At 45.4% G+C, this 23318-nt stretch overlaps 1 protein-coding gene across 3 annotated transcripts in view; it reads left to right on the top strand.

The window, feature by feature from the left end:
• The window catches only part of LOC126531390 (cell adhesion molecule 4-like), a 545870-nt gene that overhangs the window by 469881 nt on the left and 52671 nt on the right, over positions 1-23318 (top strand). For all 3 annotated transcript variants that reach the window (XM_055071137.2, XM_055071136.2, XM_050178898.3), the window contains one exon: positions 11009-11302. In XM_055071137.2, coding sequence (XP_054927112.1) covers positions 11009-11302 — 294 coding nt within the window. The remainder of the gene's footprint in view (positions 1-11008; positions 11303-23318) is intronic.

Genomic DNA, 23318 nt, shown 5'->3' on the forward strand with positions numbered 1-23318 from the left:
GCTCATGCGCTCTTCTATCTTTTGCTCAAGTCTGGGTTCAAACTATTCCAGGCGTTCCTTTCTTATGCTTGCGGTTTTAGTTTTCTTTGGTTTGGTCGCGTTGTTCTCAGTAATCTCTGCGGTGTTGCGTTTAAGTTGTGGAGTATCGCTGTTTTCTTCCATGTTCACATTCTCGCTCTCCATTGTGTTTGTTCAACTTTCGCTCTGTTTTCGTTTTTCAACTTGGTGTTTGTGAACTTCTTTTAATCTCCTATTGTCCTCACTCAATACTGCCATTTGTTGTTTCATTGCTGCAACAACTTGTTTTAGCTGTTCCAGCTCTTTTTTTTTTTTTATTGAAGTGAATGTTAGGAGAGGTTGGCGCTTTTATGGTGGCATCGGCTACTCCTTGTCACATGGCAAACGAAACAAATTTGCGTAAAAAGGAAGAATAGCGACACAAAATATAACACTCAGTAGAACACCGGATCAATAAAAAATATACAGTCCAACAGTATATTTTTTATTGATCCGGTGTTCTGCTGACAGCTCTTCCTCTAATTTATAATTAGCTACAGCCTCCGCCTCCGCGCGCTTCCCCGTGACCGCGCTTGCCCAGCTCACCGTTGGCGTTGACGTGGTGCCTCCAGAACTCAGGGGTTCCTTGGCCTTGGACCTGGCTCTGCTTCTAGACCTGGTTCTGCTCGACCTGGTTGAGGACATTGACCTGCCTTTGCTCCTGGACCTGGATCTGCTACGACCTTCTCTCGAAGGTTTCGAAAGGGGTTCCGGACAATTCTTCAGGATGCTTAGGCCATGCGGCTCATCTTGCGTCGTGCAGTTTTCTTCTTCTTTGTCTCTTTCCTGTTTAATTCTTTCCCAGCGACGTTTATTCACCTTCTTGTATCTTGCCTTACATTCTCGATCTGCTGTAGGGTGATCCATGTCGCATAGCTGACACTTAGCCTTGCATTCATGGATTTCGGGAGGGTCCGCCAATCCGCATCTTCGGCAAATCTTGTCGTCGGGGTTAGGACACACATCCGCTCTGTGTCATAATCGTCCACATTGGTAGCACATGTCCACGTGTATTTTTATAGTGTGCACCGCAACCAGGCAGCACCATATCTCACGTAGCTTTGGACCTTGTATCCGTCGAACAGTACAATCACGTTTCTTGTGTTGCCCATTCTCTTGGCGGCGATTGTTGCAGGATTTCTTGAAGTTATTACTTTCCTCACGATGTCTTGTGCGCTGTCGTTCAGTCCTATGCCGCGGATCACTTTGAGTGTATTGTCCGGGGCCGCTTCGTAAGCGCTCGTTCTTCATATTCCTGTGTATTCGTCCTGATGCAGGCGATCTTCTTGTACTTGTCGGCGTCTTCTTCTGTGGGAGTACTGATGACTATTATGTTCTGCTGATAGTTGATGCATATCTTGTCCTGCTTTTGTGCCTCTTCGGGTAGGCTGGCCGCCTTGACGGTGCTTTGGACAATGTGGGTACTCGTGTAGTCGGAGACTCGAAAACCCCTTCTTGGTCTTACTATTATCCTTTAATCCTCCTTGGGTAGATACGGCATTCTGCTCGCCTTGGTGATCTGGTCGCATACGCCGCTCTATCTGTTTCTTGCCTTCTCCCGTCGACTGGGCTGACACGTGTTGTCGCTGTGACGTTCATTTTTTGGCTTTACGTCGTATAACTAGACGCCAGCCTGTGCTATCCTCGTAATTTTCTTGAGTAATGTCTTCTCCTTCGACTGACACTTCCATCTTGCTAAAATTCCTGCCCGCTAAGCGCACGGGAAGCCACGTCGCCAGAGATGCGGCGCCGCCGCCAACGGCTGCTGTGTAGGCGTAATTGGGTCAAAAATCGGTCCTCCCTCTTAAATTAGTGTTAGGGTGATCGCGGTGACTTGCTGCGTTGGTCCGTGGTGGCTTTTCCGATTAATTTGGTGATTTTCTGCCAAGAATCACTCGAGAAACATAGAGACGACGTGCGGTGCTCCGCTCACCGTTGCCTCGACAAAGCCTTATCATAGCTCAACAAAGTTTATTACGTCTCCGGCGGAAGACGGAACAGGAAAGTTCTGGGGTGGCTTGCAGGAGCATTTTATAACAAAAATAATAAAGAATTTAAGAACGCGTTCTTGTGCGGACTAGGCGTTGTCAGTGGAACATTTAAGAATGCGTTCTTAAATTCATTATTATTTCTGTTAATAAATGTTCGTGCAAGCCGCACCTGGACAGCCCGAATCTTGTCAGAGTCGGTTTGAACGCCAACGACACTGACGAGATGGCCAAGAACGGTAATTTGATTCACGCGGGTTGCAATGTGGGCTTGTTGGTAATGCATCTTCAAGGGGAGTATGGTAGCGCGATTCAAAGACGGGACAAGAGAAGACACAAAGGGACACACACAGCGCTAACTTCCAACACTGTTTATTGTCGAAAACCAGGTCGTACTTATACACTCAGACCACATGAGTCACAGGCACGTGAACAGATTAACAATCAGAGCGATACATTTTGTGATATGCTAAGCCATGCGCAAAAATTTCAGTTCTTTTTCAGAGAGAGCCAATGATGGTTTGCTGATACATGAATCCCCTAGGGCATCAATCTGCTCGGCTTCTATTATAAGTCTAGTGAGTTCGCACTTGTTTCTACCGGTAATGATTGTTGATTCGAAGAGAGGGGAGCACTTATGTTGCTTACAATGAAGGGAGAGAAACCCATCTGATACAAGGTAATTTGATGTCGTCTAAAGGGGCACTTGGATGAGTTCAATTGCCGACGCGTCGGAGAACAGCAAAAATAGCCGATAGACGTGTTAGATGACTCGTGAGTTGGTGTAAAGACTATGGCATTGTCTAGGTAACACAGACATGCGGACCATTTATAGACATGAATTAAGGAGTCCATCATTCTTTCGAATGTTGCCAGGGCATTGTAAAGGCCGAACAGTATAACCTTGAATTGGTAGAGGCCGTCGGATGTTACGAAGGCAGTTTTCTCACGGTCCATATCGTCTACCGAGATTTGCCAATAGCCTGATCGGAGGTCTATTGAAGAAAAGTACTTGGCTCGGTGCAAGCAGTCCAACGCGTCGTCAATAGGCGGCAAGGGGTAGACGTCCTTGCATGTGATTTTGTTTACCTGTCTGTAATCCACACAAAAGCGCCAACTGCCGTCGTTCGTCTTTGCAAGGACAACAGGAGACGCCCACGGTCTGCATGATGGCTAGAGAATGCCTTTAGTCAACATCTAATCGACTTCTCGTTGTACCACTTGTCCTTCAGCATGTGAAACACGGTACGGCCGGCGGCGTATCGGATTGACGTCTCCGGTGTAAATATGATGGGTGACCACCGGCTGGGCTAAAAGGCGGCAGTCAAGGTAAAAAATGGGGGGGTAAGTTTCCAAGAGACGGTGGAGGTCAGCAGCTTGTGCCTAAAGATCAGGTGCAATCATCTTGCTAAGTTTGTCTGTGAGAGTCGGTGAATTGAATGTTCCTGTAGACGACGACGGAATTTCGGCGTCAGGAGCCGATATCTCATCTCGCAATCGTTCACAGGCGAGATGTCGCCTAAAGACATGCCTCTGGGAAGAATTTGAGTCGCGCAGTTGAAATTAAGAAGACGGAGTGCAGTCTGAATGCCTGTAACAGTGAGCAAGGTATGGGGAACGGGGAAATTTCTTTCAAGCAGTATGTCAGATGTGGGACAGTGTACATATACGCCTTCAGAAACAGACGGGAACGACAGTAGAGTGACGTACGTAGTGGCTTGAGGCGACAGGCGGATGTCTTCGGGAGAGCATAACCGTTGTGTGACTCGTGACTATAAGCATCTGTGGAGCAGTTCAAACTGAATGACACTAGACGCGCAATCAGAAGGCTGAATGGGACAACAAAAAGTCTAAGCTGAGTATAACGTCGTAAGGGCATTGTTCCAAAACGGCAAACAAAACGGCCGTTAGGCGCCCCGCAATACCAATGCGAGCGGTGCACATAACAAGTACGGTAAACGTTCCTCCGTCGGCGACGCGGAGGGTGCGTAATGTAGCGGGTGTGAGAACTTGGTTGAGGCATCAGCGCAATTGGGCACTCATCACGGATACGTGCGTGCCAGTGTCAATAAGTGCTGGGACACTGATGTCATCGACTAAAACTTCCATCAAGTTTTATGTGGTCGGCAAAGTGCTCAGATGGTTTTGTGGTCGAGTCGTGAACGCAGCGTCACCTCCGGGAGCTGTATCGCTTAGTTTTCCGGAGACGGGCATCGGAGCTGCATCAGGGACGGTGGGCGACGAGCCTGTGGCGATAGAACGATTGTCGACGAACTGGTGGCGAACGGGACTGGGGACGTCGCACTGGCAACGCGGGACTGTTCCAGTGAGCACGAGCGTCATTGTTTGGCTGTTTCAGTGTCAGTGGAGGCCGGTAACGACGCTCGCTCTGTTCGGAGCAATAATAGATAGCTTTAGTAGGGCATCCGCAGCCACCCTGTGCGCTAGGTCATTTCCCTATACGTAGTGAAGCGCGCGCACGAAACGCCAATTGTTGGTCCCACGTAAAAGTTGAGAAGGCGATTGCTGACTTGCACGCGCAGGAGCTGATAGTGTGCTACTCAGCGTCGCCATATGCCAGCTTCTGAAACTGCGTAGCCACTATCAGCCACCACTAAGTCACACCACAAGCCGGAGTCATTTCTTCGGCCGGAGCAATATGGAAAAATGCGCTGTAGTGGACACGCCAGAACACGCGAGAACGTCCCGCAAAGGCCACACAGCCCGAAGCGAACGTTACGCAGCTTTTGAAAATCTGCGGGCGCTCGCAAGAGGCTGTGCTTGCTCCTGCGTACTGCGCATGCACACTGTCGCTTCCGCGAGTTTCCTGTATACGCAGAGCTGTTGCGGACGCCCAATTAAAACTCTTTAAGAAATGGGGAATGGCGGTCGCAAAGGAGAGGAGACAGTACGGTTGTTGCAATGGCGAGGAACGTGACCGATACGCCAGCAGGCAAAACAGGTATGCCGATCGTCTGCAGTTCATCACTCCGCTTTATTTCAGTAGCGTGCAGGATATGAAGCACCAGTCGATGGACCGGGAGCATGAGACAGCTGAGAAGCGGCAACAGCCCAAAGAGAAAGAACTCCAAGATTAGCTAGTTCTTCGCGGACTATTGCCTACACAAATGGTGCTGTAAGAAAGTTGTTCGACTCACTGGTATGGGAAAAATAAGCTGCAGGAGCCGATTTGCGAGAACTTGAGCCCATGGCCTCAAGTTCTCGCTGCACTGTTCACATCAGGTCATCTGATGATGGTGGCCGCTGCACTCCTAGCCTGTCGCCACAAGGGGACGTCGCAGCTGTGCTCGGCAGACGTGCGAACGGCGTTGCAATGCAGCGACTCTTGGCCTGCTCAAAGCGTTGACACTCCTTTACAATGTCCTTTATCATTCCACAATTTTTGCACATGGGCAAGTTGAAAGCATCGTCAGCGATCCCCTTCAGTATATGCGCAACCTTGTCCGACTCAGGCATATTGCTGTCAGTCTTACGCCACAAAGGCAACACGTCCTGGATATAAGAGTTGTGTGATTCTGTGGACGTCTGGGCGAGTGTTTCGTTTTTTTCTTGGCGGTGCTCTTCCGCCCGGCGGAACGACCGCCCATGTCCCTCAGCTTCTGTTTGCACGTGTCCCAGTCATTAAAGGGCCCCTCGCCAGGCCTGGCCATGTTGAGCTCACAAGCGCAGAGCATACAATGTGCGTTAATGATAATGTTTGCAAAGTGCTAGATCGATACGCTACGTGTCGCGGAAAGGACTGAAGATTCAATCCGAACGCCGTTTTCCTTTTCCCTCGCAGTGACCATGCTCCAAGCCTGACGGTGACGTACACATTTCCCTGCGCCTACGTACTCGTGTTCGAAATGTGACGTCAATCATCGACACACGTGACTTCGAGAATTATTCAAGGCAACATCTGTTATTCGCGTGATTAAAAAAAATTCCGGGGTTTTACGTGCCAAAACCACTTTCTGATTATGAGGCACCCCGTAGTGGGGGACTCCGGAAATTTGGACCACCTGGGGTTCTTTACCGTGCACCTAAATCTAAGTACACGGCTGTTTTCGCATTTCGCCCCCATCGAAATGCGGCCGCCGTGGCCGGGATTCGATCCCGCGACCTCGTGCTCAGCAGCCCAACACCATAGCAACTGAGCAACCACGGTGGGTGTATTCGCGTGATTTGTTGCTTGAATTGACGAATTGAAGTTTAGAGAAAATAATAAAACACGCAAACGAATGTCCACGTGTTTTTTGTTTTACTTCACACCGAAGCAAGAGAGATGTAGTTCCGTTTTGTCTGCTTGTTCCCACTGTAGTGCAGTCACGTGCACAGGTACCGAAACTATGCCATTTTCTACCATGTTTCAGCGCATGATCATGCTCTGTGGTTCGCTTGTGTCTGCCTCAGTATTCGTGTAGCAATGAATTATACCGCTAGCCATGTGTCCTCGTGCAGAGCGCGCGAAATCGTGCGCTGCGCGAAACGAGACAATCACAACAGCTAGCGCACGAGGCCGTCAGCGCAAGTGCGCAGCGCCGAAAAAAAAAAGCGAGGATGAAAAAAATGAAGGCGGGGCCCGTAACGTATGCGTCATGCAATCCTCGAGGTCTGATATAGGAGAACGCAGGAAAGGAATTTCGCTTGCTGAGTCTACACGGGGCGAGTCGAGAGAGTGTCTCGCTTGAGCAGTGGAGTTCGCGTGCTTAAATCATGGGTTCGCGGCACTGAAATATTTCTGTCTCGGCTATTAATGAGCCGATTTGAAAAAAAAAATTGCGACAGAACGCTCCCTAGAGGACACGTAACAACTTCCAGGGGATAACCAAAACTTGCTATGGGGCCTGGTGAGAGGCCCCTTATGCTCTTCCTCGTGGTTGTCATACCACACCTTCGCTGTGCCTTGTAGGTAGAAGACCAAGTTAGCCAACACAATCGTCAGATCTGATTTGTTGTGGGCACTTACACGCTCATACATGGCAATCCACTCTTCCCCGTTGAGGTGGTCGGTGCCGCAGAACGCTGCTGGATCCCGCGGTTGACCCAACACAACCGTCGGGGTTGTAGGCGTTGATGTGGGCCGCGCCATGTCGGGTCGTGTTTCGTCCGTCATGTTATCCAGTTTGAGGTGACGACCACTGCGGAGCGCCGTTGTTGTTTCTCGTGGGTACTCCACAACTCTCCCCAATTTGTTACGTTGCAGGAGTCACATAACGATGTATTTGCAACATTTATAAAAGAGAGACAACGATGAATAAACAAGATGGCTGTCGAGACCGTTTCAACCTAGATAAGTTAAATCGTCTTCTTCTGACTGGCGCCACTTTTGGTTGCGCCGTATCGATATTTAACCCTCAGGGAAAAATCGAGTGCTTCTTTTAAGTAAGTAGAAAGTCATGTACGGTGTTCCTTCGCTGTGTTCCTGTTTTACGTTCCTGTTCGTCTAACTTCCAGCCATTGAGACATGACATTTTATCTTTTATTTGATGTTATTCATGCTCTCAGCATAAGTTCCACAACAAAATTTGATGACTTGGGAAAAGTACGAAATAAGTGAAACAAAAGGACACTTAACAAAATCAATAGTCAAAAATTACATACACTCAAACTGTAACGTTAACGAAAATTCATACGCGAATAATACAGCACATATCAATAGAATACAAGCGATACATGCATGCAAGCATGTACGTTCAGACGCACCAATTTATAATTCGCCATTATGAAGTAGCATTATGTACTAGAGACAATTAGCTTAGAAATGCATCTTCAAGCGTTTTTATATCATTATAAATTACTACAGCATTTGTAAGCTTGTTCCACGCATCCGCACACCTTACAATAAATGAATGTGCGAAGGGCTCCCTTTTGTAGGTCAAAGGCTTTGTGTGCTTTTCATGTTTTGTGCCCGGCTGTAATTTGTCGGGAAATGATTGATTGATTGATTGATTGATTGATTGATTGATTGATTGATTGATTGATTGATTGATTGATTGATTGATTGATTGATTGATTGATTGATTGATTGATTGATTGATTGATTGAAAACTTTATTATGCCACCAAGCTGGGAATAAAGTTTTCGAAACTTCAGTTTTGTAATGGCCATGAAGTATCCGAAACAAGAACTTCAGACTACTGCCGTTGATCCTTTGTCGCACAGTAAGAATTACGGCTTTTATTCGCACACTTGATACTGACTGTTATGAAAGCGAGGGGGTGCGTCTTTCCAAATCATTGCATTTCAGTTAGTCGAGAATTCTAGGCAACTAAAGCAGCTCGCTGAAAGAGCGTATACCAGGAGCGCTTCGAGTGAAATGGGCGTGGCTTTTACATGACTTCTGTGCAATGGCCTTCCTTTGATAAAGCGGTGCTCGATGAAACAGCATTCAATGAGATGTCAGTGACCGTAGTCTTAATATATGATGGTATTTTCTTGAGCCAGTCATTACAACAACAAAAATTCCTAAGCTGTTGGAGCCTCTGACTTCTGCAAAATAATGGAAAATTTCGCGATTTAGTATACCTGCATTATTTAACGCATGTATGAGGCAATTACGTTTTGTACATATGCAATACACATAGGTAGACAGCACACACAACGTCAAAGCAAGATCCTATACATATGCACAACCAATAAGTCATGTCACCACCTGCGCCCGTCCCAGAAAGAGCTATGCACGTGTCTAAATACAGCTTGCACCGTGGCCTGCACCGTCTCTGCGTGGTTTAAGAGACGCTGAGACGCAATAAAAAAAATTCACAATTCAATCCGTAAGGCGAAGCAACGATTGCGATAGTAAATTAGTAGATAGCTGTACGAAGTAAAGATAGTAGCTTTATCGGCCGTATAAACGTCTAAACATTCGCTTACTAACTAGATTAACATTGATAGAATAGGACGTAGAATGAATAGGACGTGATAGAATAGGACGTAGAAAGAAACAGATACACAGAGACGGCGTTGTCTTTTTGTGTCTGCTTCTTTCTACGTCCTTGTTCAGTCGCGCTTACACATGCTACCACGGATTCAAACCAACCTGCCCGTCAACGTGTTTTAACGAAATGAACCAGCACGGTGTCACGCGTTCACAGATAAATAGGAAGATATTTCGCTTGATGAGCGCAGAATCTACCTGTGAAAATTCTGGAGTGAGGAATCGCGGCAGCAGCAATCCAATTGACCTTCATGCAAGTCTCGCTTCAGTGCGAACGATACATCGAAAGCAAAGCGCATACGAAGCTACCGATACTACGCGCACTATGCAAACATCGCAGATAGCTTTGAAGATGAGTCCCGCGAGGGCGCGCACGTTGGTCAGGTCGCAGATCGCTTTCAAGACACACGAGCGCTGGCAAAGCGTTCCTACGGCGTCCACCAAAACTTCTACTACGGCGTCCGCGATTCGCGTGGCCAACGCCTTAGTAGACGCCGTGGTTGTCTCCACTCTATACAGAGCAGCAGGCAAGGAGGACATCGAGGCACCGTAGCAGCCGCCGGTGAAGAACGCCACTCTTCCCTCGCCACACCCCTCTGCCTCGCGCGCCACAGATGAGGGCACGCATCCGGGCCGCGTTCCTCGGTCGCACACGCGGAATTGAACCGCGTTCGCCGGCTCAGCCTCACACGCTGTCACTCATACGGAACCTCACGGCGACGCCGGCGGTGATGCCAGAAATGCGCCTGGAGTGTCCATACAATTTCTATCGCAATAAAAACTTGTAGGACGCTTAAGATTCGCCTTTCAGAGTGGAACGCGATAGCATTCAAAGATCCCTGACTGTTTCTCCGGCTTCCCGCCAACTACAGCTTATCTAACCGTAATGTTTACTGGGAAACTCTGGCGGCGAACGCTATGCACGAAGACAAACTTCCTGGTGGAAACGCGGCCTCTCGTGTGGACTGAGCCCACAGGTGTTGCATAGCCACGCGAAACGATTTGCATAATTTTCAGACGTCTGTTATTTTTTCTCACGTTTAAGATTTAAGTCTGAGAAGACTTAACATACTAGGCACGTGCTATGGTTGTTTTGTTTGATGGCATTTGTTTGTGGGCTGTCATTCTCAAAATTCCGTGGAATAACTTTGTCGAGGATGTAGAACAAGGTGTGAGCAGCTTTGGTGATAAAGTGGTGTTGCAATATAACCCGCATATAGCACATGCCATACAGCAAGGCGTGGCATATAGATATACGGTAAATATATACGGGATTTCTCGCTCATAGGCAACTCCTCCGACACCGACGCCGAAGGTTCTGCAACACGGGGTCTTTAACGCTATCGCGTTAGAACGAAGTTCATGCCCAGCTAAAAATGCAATTTCTCAATTCTTGCTGAAGTGAGTCGCTCCTTTTAAACTTTAGACTTCTTTGGCTCTTCCCCTTCACTTTGTGGTTTTTGCATCTCTGACCATTTGTGGAACGAGAGTCAATGTGGGTTACTAAGTACGTGCTGGCTGCTGCCTTGGCGAGTAGATAGCGTCGATCACTGTGTGTCCCGAATAGACAAGTTGCTGCTGGCTGCTGCCTTCCCTCTAGTGGGCAACTCCGGTCATTGGATATGTGTCATTGGGCATGTGACTGAACAGACAATTTCGGCACTGCTTATGGGATATTGGTATGTGCGCCTTCTTGGCCAATCCCCATCGGCAGCAGACACTTCCGCACCTAGCACGTCGCTTGGTGTAGAGCCACTGCAACAAAGTTACAGCCAGGATACTATGGATAGTGAGGGCAGTTGAAGTTTTCACTGGGTTTCTGTGTTTACAGCAAGCTGTAATACGTTGTGGCATTATCGTTGCCAGTGAGATTGCCATATCGTGTGTCTGCTGATGTGCCCGCCAGGTTTGCTGATTCACATACGGCATCGTGATAACGAGCCGGTCGAAAAAAGAAAAGCTGTCGATGACATCGATGATCATCTGTAACGTCTTCTGCCAGATTTTTTTTTTCTTCTCAAAGTGCCGCCGCAGGTAACGCGCATCACGAACAGGGGCCAGCTGTTTGAAGGCGAGTCCGTGGAGCTGGAGTGCATCACTTCTGGTTCGCGTCCGCCGGCTGAAATTACCTGGCAGCTGGACGGTGAGCTGCTCTCCGACGCCTACCTCTTTGTCTCACCCGACGAGAACTCGACCACGTCGGCGGTGAGCTTCACACCCCGGCGAGAACACGACGGAAAGCTGCTGACGTGTGAGGCTGCCAATCCGCTGCTGGAGAACAGCTCACTGCTCGACGAGTGGAGGCTCGTCGTCTATTGTAAGAACGGCTATGCCTTCTCTTTTGTCTATTCTCACTTTATCAGTGTCACTCCAATGAACCGCAAAACGCAGAACCGCAAAATGAGCGGAACCTTTGACGCGCTTCCCCATGCGTACGTACAATCCAAACAACTAAGATATTTGACAGTAGAAGAGAGAACTGGCACAGTTGGTACATATCGTTGGCGTTTCTACATGGTATAAACACAACCAACTAAATTTTACGCATGTAGCGTTCTTTCGCGCTGCTTCTTTATGAAGTAGAATGTCACAGAAGTTCTTCGTAATTCTGTCTGAAAATTTGAGAATGCCGAAAATATCACGTGGTTCGCGACTGCAGACTCTGCAGTGAGAAAGAAAGAAGTGTAAAAACATGAGTCGGACGTAAGAATAACTTCTCAAAGGATTCCTTATATATGAACTTTAGAGCAGGTGAAAATACCAAGTGATGCGCAAGAATTTTTTACCTTACGTAAACAGTCGTGTTGAACGCATAGAGCGGAAATCAGCCTTTAGTGACCCTAATGAACATCCCTCTGAAGGCACGTGCACTCATATCGTGATAATAAATGTTATACGCGGTTTCATTAGTTCCTTAAGATAACTAATTTTTGAAAATTCTTCATGGATTTTGGATTCTAGAGTATCTTACTTCAGGGTCATTTTACTGGACTTCTTTGGGGCTGTGTCAGTGCATTTCGCCAGGTACTTCCCGTCACCATGTAGCTTGTTTCTGGATTCAGTGGCTAAGAAGTCAGGTTGGGTAGGCTAGGCTCAAGGGAGAAACAAAGAGGAAGAGGTAGTAGAATGGTACATTGACAATAAGCACGGAGTATTGCGAAATCCCCCGTAGGAAAAGGACGGAGAGCGAACCCTGACTATACCTCGACGTACATGAAGCCGAAAGGCAATGAAGCTTATCATATGAGAAATGCGGTTGCTATTTATTGAACTCAGAATTTATTTACAGATTACCGGCAGGTCCAATATTAACTTCACAAACCTAATAAAGAAACTTTCAATGAAATTCTGAAGAAACAATCTGCCATGGCCGTGGGAGCCAGGAGAGACAGGGCTGCGGGAGGTCCCCACGTCGAATCAACTCCCCGTAGCTCGGGACCTCTTCATGGCGGAGGCCCGTGCTTCTTACGCCACGCTTCGTGGGCCGTGCATTTCCACGTCAGGGGTGCTATAACGTAAAGCTATTGCGAACTTTTCTATTCCACTACTGGAATCAGACCACTACGATCAGCCAAAATTTCGGGGGGCCACCCCCACCTTGCTTGTCTGTCACGCGTTAGGAAAACTGCGAAAGCTCCTCATCCTATTTGGCATGCACACACTAATTATCCATAATTAGACAGAACTAAAGGAAATTAAATATTTACACATTCTACGCCGTTTTCACCAACAGCCTTGCGCTATTGGTAAAAATTTTTCGGGCTGCGCCCACTTCGCATGTTTGTCGCGCGACATCGCAAAACCGCGAAAACTCTCCACATCGAAACGGCGAGTACGCATTAAAGATGCATTATTATACCGAACAAAACTGGGGTGGAATTCACTAAGTAAACTAACAAAATGTGGAGTAAGAAAAGGCTTGCGAAAGAAAAAAGCGTATTCACGAAGCTAAAACTGTTTGTAAGAGCAACGAGCGTGCGATGCCCCCTGCTTCAAAGACGAGCGCTGTAGTCGGGGAAAGGTGTGTATGTAATGCTAGCATTCATGAAAACTGAAGTACTTGCGCCAATAGTACGTGTAAGTCGATGCACAAAACCTCAACAGCTGTCGCAGCTGCCGACGTAAAAAACTTCTACGATATAGGGGTAGCAGTCTTACGAACGTACATATATCTATCTGCGCCGTTCAAGCTCACGCGGGTAAGCGTTGGAACGCGCCGTCGTGGCCGATCGCCAAGAGACCACAACTGATAGCTGAGGATGGCGCATCCTTATATATTTGTGGCGCGCTCTGATTTGCCATCTCGAAGTGCACTGACCAGTTCTAATGCATAATTGTATTCGGTGTGTGCGGCTGTGGAAAGCAGTCACATTAATGCCGTGCTACGAGGTTCTGCTTATGTTTTATAGGCTGTGTTTGTTTATGCGAGAAATAGCCTGACTTCTCCTATATATACTCGTTAAGGCACTATATTTGGTGGCAGCAAATAGAAGTGTGGTGTCCGTCGCTGTCAACCGTCACATTTTCAATGATGTGTTTTGGTGTTTTGAGCACTTCTATAGTTTTATTATTTTTCCTGATGCTTTTCATACTATAAACCTCCATACGAGATGAAAGAACGGAAAAAAATACTTATACGTTTCTATTTATCAAAACTTGTTGCTGTTCTACAATTCGCTAAAGTCTTTCGTGCTGTTAGCCTCAGCCTTCTACTATAGTATTGCTCATAGTTTCAATTCAGTACGAAGTAGATGCGACCCTATATATAACCACGGTATTGCTCATCCTGTGGCCTACGGTGTGATCGTACCTATGTGCACGACGAACGAAAATCTTAACTTTGATATGAAGTGGGACGTCAATGCGTTGACATATAAAATCACGTACACCACTGATACGAAAATCCCGCGGACAGCTCAAACAAGCGTGATGTGAAATAAGATTCACGGAACGGAAAGGACCGATTAGCACACGCACACGCGCACGCACACACACACACACACACACACACACACACACACACACACACACACACACACACACACACACACACACACACACACACACACACACACACACACACACACACACACGCACGCACGCACACACACACACACACACGCACGCACACGCACGCACGCACGCACACGCACGCACGCACACACACACACACACACACACACGCACGCACGCACGCACACACGCAAACACACACACACACACGCACCTTTCTGTGTATAGCCACACAGACGCATATCATGGGAGACACTTCGTTTTTCTTGGTAAAAAAGAGCGCGCAGCATAACACTCATAAAGACCCCACTACGTTTTTGTTTGGCATGCGCAAACCCAGTAACAAGGCAACAAGTCATCGGACGATCAGACGACGAAAAAACGCGGCAGCAGATGACACCCCTCGTCGTCTAGTGATTCGGTGGAGATGGTTAACCTTAACCCCCGCCTAACATAAGTCCTTCGGGAAAGGACGTCACTCACGTCTTTCAGGCACTTCGTGCGATTTCATTTCTATCTTTTCTTCCCCTTACTTAACACTTCATAACCATTTGTGAATTCAGCGCAAGAACTTCCAGCCGGAGGCGGTATAATAGCGCTCGGCACGTTCTGCGGAATAGTCGGGCCAAAATGACAGCATGAAAAAGTACGCAACTGTGTGGCCTGCTATTGCGAAGTGTGCAATGCGAAGCGTTCACGACGCTAAGCGTGATCGATAAACCACGCCGCGTCAACAAGATAAGGATTTGCGCCGCTCAATCTATGGTCTCTTGTGCTCTCCAGGCGGCGCGCACTTCCATTACTTAATTCAGTTCGTTTCGACGAAGCTACGACATTTGTGTTTCATTAGCCGTCTAGATGCATATCGTATGGATTGCACTGAAGGATTGAATGCGCTTCACATCACCGCGGTTGTGCTTGTAAGCTGACAACTCAAAAATACTTTCATTTATGTGAAACTTCCATATTTATTTCAGCCACAGCGCACGTATCCGCAACTCCTCAGACTCGCTTCGACTCTGCCTCAGTGATAGTTCTGGCTTCACATGTTTTAGTTATCCGCAAGTAAAGTGGAAAAATACCTATCAAGAAAGCGGTCAGGCAAGGAGGCACATTCTCTTCGATGATATTCATATTCACTGCGTGCTTAGAAGGAATCTTCAGGCTGTTAGACTGGGCGATTCCTCATGGCCGCAGTGGTCACAGGTTGCGGTGTCGGTCATCCCTATGCGGAACGCATAGATTTTGGTAAAAGTAACGCCTAAACACAGTCGATACAAAAGCGTGGCGCCTCCACGGTGAAGCTTTGATCGGACTCGAAGGCTTATTGTGGGATCAAGGGAGTATAGTCGGCAATTTCTGAAATTTGGCTCATTCCATTGCGACGCGGTGCACTGGCGGGCAAGTAGGCGGAGCTTCCCTGCTGCGTACACTGTAAACAAAAAAACACCCAGATGGGCGTTTTTTGCTTGTCCTCTAGCGCATTCCCTTTTGTACATCTTTTTGCTCCCATTGAAAGGGCGTACGATAAAACTCCCATTGACGTGGGCATTAATTGGGCACACAACGGGGGTACCGTATACGCCCACTTCACCCCCCCCCCCCCCCTATTTGACTGGGAGGTACAATGGGAGTATTGTGAAGGAATTAAAGGCATTTTAGTTTAGGTGCGGCAAGCTCGTAGCGAAATGCATGGTGGCGCGGGTCACGCGCTTACGCAGTACCAGACGGAACACCGCAGGCCGAAATGTCGAACGCCGGCGATCAAGGCTCAAGGGAACTCGGCCGTCCGTGAGCTGCCACCCGAGCAGGCGTCGCACCTGCTCGGAGCGAACGCCGGCGTCCGACACCTTGGCCTGCGGTGTTCCGTCTGCTGCTGCATAGGCGCGGCGTACCGCCACGAAGCATTTCGCCGCGGGCTCGCCACACGTGGTCCAATCGACGGCACAGGGCCACCGCTGAATCGACCAAGTCACGCGCACACGTGGTCCAATGGCGAATGAACCCGTCACCGCACGTCTTCATTTTTTTTCCCTTTCGCTGATCACAGAGCCCCTCTTTGCAAAGCTTTTATACAGTCGTCCTAGCTTATCGGCAGTGCCTCCGAGGCCAGCAAACGCCTTCGAGAGCAGTTGCTACTTGCTGAAACGAAAAATGCACGAGACACACACTGACAGTGAAGAAAATTTATTTTACACCAAATGTAAGAAATATAATATGTTCACTTCCGGGCCCAAAAGAAAGCACATTTCTGCCCCAGTAAAACAATTGTCTGGATTTTAAAAAAGAGCACTGTACATTGTAAGCATGCCAGTTGCTAGTATTCTACATGTCCTAATACAATGAAATTAGTAAATGAAAGAAATGCTAAGAAATCTTATCTCGTTTCATACTGAACTGTAACTACAGAGCCATGTGTTTGAACTGTTACTTTGTACTGACGCTCCACACTTTTGCACAGACTATATATTGAGCTTGCTTGACTAAGAGTAAAACTTCATTTGGCCTAGTTGGCACATAATTCTGAACTTAAAACTTACAGAGCAAACACCTAAGACGAACCGCAAAAGGCAGACACGACACACGCTGGCACTAACTGACAACTTCTTTATTTCTTCGTCGTCGATGCATATATATGCCCTAGGCCACACAACTGCACAGGCACACACATTACATTACAGAGATCTCCCAAATTATCACATATGCCAACGTAGGAACTCAAATTCAGATGGGTGCAGGGACAAAGCTATGTCACTGATGCAATTATCATTTTGCCTTTTTATGTCGTAGGCCTCTAAGGCAAGCCGCGCAAGCTCATTCATGCTTTTGCCAAGAATCGACGTCCCATCAAGTCGTGCCTCACAATTTTTGCAAGAGTTTATATGCGCAACAATGTGCACTCTTCTATCTACATTTTTGTTTACTTTTTGTGCATGTTCCCTGCGCGGTCCCTTAAACACATAAGGTCATCTATCAACTCAAGAAAATTGCTTGCAGGCATAGTGTTCCTTTGGCGTTTTCTGCACCGAACAAGCTTTTAAAGCTATGCTCCCGCACCTGCGGAGAGGGCAGAGGAGGACGCCAAATTCGGCATGATGCTTCATACGTGTTGTGCGCGGTCGGCATGGTTTATACAATTCACTCTCATGTGCTAAGACATAGCTTGGCTAGATATGGCATTGCATCAATGAGCGACTCAGGGAACATGCGCAACAAGTAAACAAAAATGTAGATAGAGGAGCGCACCTTGGTGCGCATATAAACTCTTGCAACAATTGTGAGGCACAACTTGATGGGACGTCGATTCTTGGCAAAAGCAAGAATGAGCATGTGCGGCTTGCCTTAGAGGCTTACCACAAGAAAGGCAGGGCGATAATTGCATTAGTAAGATATCTTTGTCCCTGCATCCATCTGAATTTGACTTCCTACGCTTGCGTATGTGATAATTTGGCAGATCTCTGTAATGTAATCTGAGTGCCTGCGCGGTAGTGTGGCCTAGGGTTTATATTGCATCGACGACGAAGAAATAAAGAAGTTAGCACCAGTGTGTGTTGTATCTTCCTTTTGTGGTTCGTCTTAGGTGTTTGTGCTGTAAGTTTAAGTTGCTTGACTAAGCCATTCCTAATTAACAGTGGCTGGTATAATGAGGCCGATCAGTGGTATTTTGCATGGACTAGCACACAAATATGATAAATGTCAAAGTACTAAATTAAGAAATTGGGACTCATCACACAAACAAGCTACATAATTTAGTGCTGGATTTCTGAGCAAGCTATTAAAAATTATTGTATTTTATGAACCAGAACCCACCTTCTGATTATGACACATGCCATAGCGAGTAACCCGAATTAATTTGGACAACCTGGGGTTCTTTAACATGCACCTGTCTAAGTACACAGGTGCTTTTGCATTTCGCTCCCACTGAAATGCGGTTTTGTTTAAGACTACATTTACGAAAGTTCCAAACACGATCCCCCCTATATTTTTACAGTGGGTGCTCTTTAAATGGAGCCTCAAGGTGCCAGGGAAATTGGTTCCATTTACCAGGCATTATATTTACTGAGAGACATTGCAGAGAGCCAACCAATTATCAGGATGGTGTCCTATTTAAGCGGCAGTTTCGAAGCGATTTTCGTTTATCGTTATTCCACTGTAGTCCATAATAGTGGATGAGTTGTGTTCTGCATGGACACATTAGCATGGCTACCATGTTTAGTAGAATATTGTGCAAGCAGCAACATTTCACTGTACCCAGTGCAATATATAAAGCCAGCAATGTAACATGTTGCAAATGCAGCCACAAACAAGTACGTTCCCTGATCATATCCAAAAGCAGCATCTTTATACGAAATTAGTCATGCTTTCTCCCGTTTAAGTGCCTTGTTTTCAGAAATCAAATCCTCCTTATCATATTGACCTCCAATTGTGTCATTCCCCGAGCTGAGGTCATTTGAGATTGCATTTATTTGCCCTTCAAATAGCATATTGGTCTTATTTAAAAAGCACATGGCATCACAGTGACCACCTAGACATAGAATTCGAGCTGCAACACAGTAGCAAACATTCTGAGGTAGAAGCCTAACTATTCTTTTGAATTTGGATGCATGCTCAAAACACTGCTACGCAATTGCAGACAGGGCTGATAGTGTAGCAACCAGGACAGATTTAACGGACATAAAGGAGCAAAATTGTGTGAGCTTCGAATTATTATTCTCTCTGAGGAACCATGCTGTCCAATTATAAAACGGGGATCAAAATAAAGTAATTGGATAGCAAATCTGCATTTCATTAAGTAAATAAAATACTGTTCATGCTACCTTCCAGGGTGCACACTACATTCACTTTCCCTGAATGTGAATTTGCTACCTTTCCATGGGTTGCCAAATGTATAGGTGTATTGTTGGTCAAGGGTGGTGGAATGGATATAGGTCTCAGGCTAGAGGAAATATTTAGAGAAGGAGACTTGCCAGGTTGAACAACGAATGTCTCAGGCTGGAGCCATTTGGTTCTCTTGCAAAGATGTTGCCTCCAGCTTGAGACTTCCTTTGTTGGACAACTGTTGATGACTAATTTCGCCATCTTTTCATTTACCCTCGTCTTATTCAACCTATTGCTCCACGCAGCAGCTGCACTTTCTTTAAAAAATAAAGATATTAATGAGCTCAAAGGCTTTGTGCATGGCTGCATCCCCAAGTGCAAAAATTTGTTCGCAGATTGAATGACAGAGTTGGTACCTTTCTTGAGAATTCAATAGGAACCAAAAATTAAGCTAACAGACTGGTTATGACGACAAGTAAACGTGAATTGATGTGGAGTGCCATTTCTTCATTTTGCACCAGGCTTGGGGCCAGCCAGACTTCTTCCTAAAATTGAGAAAATTTTTCTAATGAAATACATATTAAGAGTATTTTCTTCATAATCTGAAAATTTAAAAACATGGTTATTTGGTTATTCATATTTAGTTGGGAACAGTGCGAAGGACAGTGACGAAGTAAGGGCTTATGCAGTAATGCCACATAGTGCTGGCTGAGAACAGATTCAATTTTAGAACAGACAAACAGTTAAGTACTTTGGAATGCTTCCTAAAAGCCATAAAAAACCAAAGCAGGAAGCAGTTGTACAAAATAATGTATGTGCATGAAAAATGCATCTGATCATCGGTTCGCAGACATGTATGCCATTTGCTTGTCAGTTAACAAAACACGTGTTACACTGAAACATTTCTCCTACAATTTGGCAATTCTGTGGGCTTTCATTATTGCTCGGGTCAGTTGGTTTATGTTGTTACTGCTACTAGTGTACGGTGAAGTGTAATGTAGATGGGCAAGTACTACTGACAACTATGAACATTGGCAAATTTTGCTGCACCAGGATAACGCATGCATTGTCCCGCTGCAGCGAAACTTTCCAGTAAACATTCACAGTTGTCTGTAGCACTTTCCCATCTGTCTCGCCTCACACTGTTCCATCTATAGCGCTTCACCATACTGTAATATGCACCACCGACACAAAATTCTACCCTTCTGAAGTTCTTACTGCTACTTCGCACTCGTCACATTCAGGCCGCCAGGCGTACTGAGCCCAATGTAGTATAACTGCATAGACTGGCAGCTCCTGTCATGGACTTATTCTGGTGTAATGGCACCACAGAAGCAAACGAAGACAAAGACATGCAGGACACAAGTGCCTAACCTCAACTCTCGCTTTAATAAGAAAACAGACATCATATACATCACATAGTGACAGGAAGTGATGTCATTAATTCAAAAACAAATTCTTTGTGCAATGTAGCTGAGAATGACTGATGCATTTGTTCTTTTCGTGCTAATCTGCCAAAGCTTAATTATCTTATGTACATCTGCTCATAATTTTTGGCTACAAGTTTTGATGAACACAGGAACAAACCAATCTATTTTGCAGTGCATCACTATGTGCGAATGAGAGTTATTCCACACAAACTTCATTAGCCGCAATCTCAAATTAATACAATGTGTGTATGCAATGCAAGCATGACTGGATGGGAATGGCTGACTGTACATAACCTCCGTTGCACAGTGCACCGCCTGCAAATTGTGCTGCACGCAACAAATTAATTTGTTTTCCTGGCTTGTCTTTTTTTCTCATCAGAGCAAATCTCTCATCACATGTTTCATACAGAAAAAAAATTTTTGCCCGTAGAGACCAGCTACACAATTACCCATGAAAATTACAAATGCATACGAAACAACTGCAACCACTTTTTTACTTCATCTCATTCATTATATTCCATATTCATGCCTAATTTAGTTGCGCAAATCATTGTTTTCTTAGGCCCTTGTTAGGAGAGTTTTGTGCTGTAATAAAAGGCAGAAGCCAAAAAAAGGAAAAGGTTGGTTGTGGTTGAAGCACAATATGCATCTAGTGAGCTAGGCCGCAAGCGTTGTGTAGTCTGCTGCCATCATAAGACCGTGCCTACATTGGACAGATGGGATGCTCTATTAATGCGAAATCAGGGAAATTGAGGGAGTATGAGTCATCCGGGTGAAACAATCCTCCATCACACAATGTTAAATACTGCAAAGAATGTGACTGCGGTCCTGTGTTCCACAAAACTTGCGTTGTAGCCAGGTATTACGACCTGACAACATGCAAGGTAATTGTGGCTTGCAACATTTAAAAAGTATGACGAATGTATCAGTGATCCATTAGTTGCACTGCATAAAGAATTTCTTTTAACAGATATCATCACATCATGTCTCCACCTGTTATTAAATATTGCCTGTTTCCTTATTTTAAAGCTTGAAGTGAGATCCGGTGCTTGTGTCATGTGCGTACATATCTTTGTTTACTTTTTGTGGTGTCATTACACCAGAATTTATATAACCAAATGGCCACACACTGCTTTTGTCACGTTATAGTGGTGCTTGCAAAGCCTCCCAAACAGCAGCCTATTTGGTCAAAACATGCTTTTGTACATATGCTCTTCCAAATAGAAAAGCTATCAAGAAGGTAACAAGAATCAAGAGCATTAGGTTAAATCCACTGCAATGCTTTACTTTTTTGCCTTTATTCCTTACACCTAAGTGGATAAGAAAGAGCGTGAATGTTACAGAAATGCACTAAATAAGTTGTTGAAATTATGCAAAAATGTTAACGCAACTAAGCATAGATTTATGTGCAATAATAGACACCAGTCTCAATTTCTTTCCTTCTGACATAAACATAGTATATCTTATTCCTTTGGCATGAAGGAAAGCATATGTAGACCAGACAAGCTTATATTTGAATGAGAGCCTTCACGATTAAGCACCACTATAATGTGACCATAAGAGTACATACACTGTAAACAGTGCCGATGACAGCCCAAATTTCATAAGTGCAACATGTTAGCGAAAGCAGCAACCATTAACCCAGAAACTAATCAAATCCCACAATATAACAAGAAAAAAAAAAGATTAATGTGTCAGCGCAGCACATGTTCTCTGAAGTTACAGAAAAGTGGTATGCTTATTAACAAACCTGAAACCACAGCACATTTGTATCTGACCACCCCCTGCCTCTTTATGTGCTTTCGTGCCTCTGACAAGGCATTACTGGATATTTATTTGCTTGTCTGTTGCAAAAACACATCAATTATTAGTCAGTGCACAGTGCACCATGCCATTTATCTATGTGGACTCACTTTGTGCCCTTAGCACTGCTCTCACCTATTCAGAACTAAGGATTGCAAAAAGACTTGTTCCACTTAAATCTACATGCCTTAATATGTGGGTTCTGCAGTTGAAATAGGGTAATTATAAGTAAAATGCATGACATGTTCTGATGAACTTTGTTTTCATAATCTAATTGTTTATTTGGGCACATAACCGGTCAGATCATTTGTACTAAAACAAGAAAACAAATTCAACACACTAGTTTATACTAGTTGGTGCTCTATTGACTTTAGTACACACATTGAACAAACAACAGGCAGTGAGAAATACCAACAACCACTAACTTCCACACGGCATTATTGGCCACATGTGCACGATATAGCTACAAAAACCCAAACGAAAGTAGACAAAGAAAAAAGTACATTTTAACAGAAAAAGAACAAGACAAAAAAACTTCTTTTGGTAGCTAAGTCACAATCAAGGTGTAAATGACAGCTATAGTTTGGTAAGCACACATGTAGTTACTTTGCTCAGTTCCTCGATATCCCAATTTCTTGTTTGACAGCAACACCAACGGGACATCTACGCATATCTATTGCACATGCCATTTTTGCTCGCTCCAAAATCCTTTCGTGGTTATTCATTTAGTACCTGCTTTGCCTGTACTGGCATTGCAGGGGGGGTATACATTCTGTGTAATGTAACTTACATTCAAATCAAGCACACAAAGCAGGGAGGGAATTATCTTTGAAAACTATGCAAACAATTGCAGGCTGAAAAACCTTGCAGTCCCTTTGGTCCAAGGAAAAAACAATGTGAGGCATCACCTATAAGTAAAGGAAATTAATAAACCTTTTTAGTGTAATCTCTTTCTTGTGAGGTATGATGATAGCCTGATATGAATTTCTCTATTCTCTACATGTTTGGAACAGTATATGCTTGAAATAATCTTAACTGAAGAGATTTCCCAGTCTTTTAAATCTTGCCATTGCAGCTTACCCTTACTCTCAGTAATACAAAGCCTTTTAGTATGACTTCCTATTACAAATCTAACTGCCATATTTTGAACATTTTCAAGCAGACCAGCTAACTCAATATTATGGGGATTCTAGCAAACATGTACTTATTTGATTAGTGAATGCACATAAGCAAAATACCGCTGTTCTTTGAGGTTTTCGGGAAGCCAAC

Source organism: Dermacentor andersoni, chromosome 5 (assembly GCF_023375885.2).
Source record: "Dermacentor andersoni chromosome 5, qqDerAnde1_hic_scaffold, whole genome shotgun sequence".
Classification (NCBI taxonomy): domain Eukaryota; kingdom Metazoa; phylum Arthropoda; class Arachnida; order Ixodida; family Ixodidae; genus Dermacentor; species Dermacentor andersoni.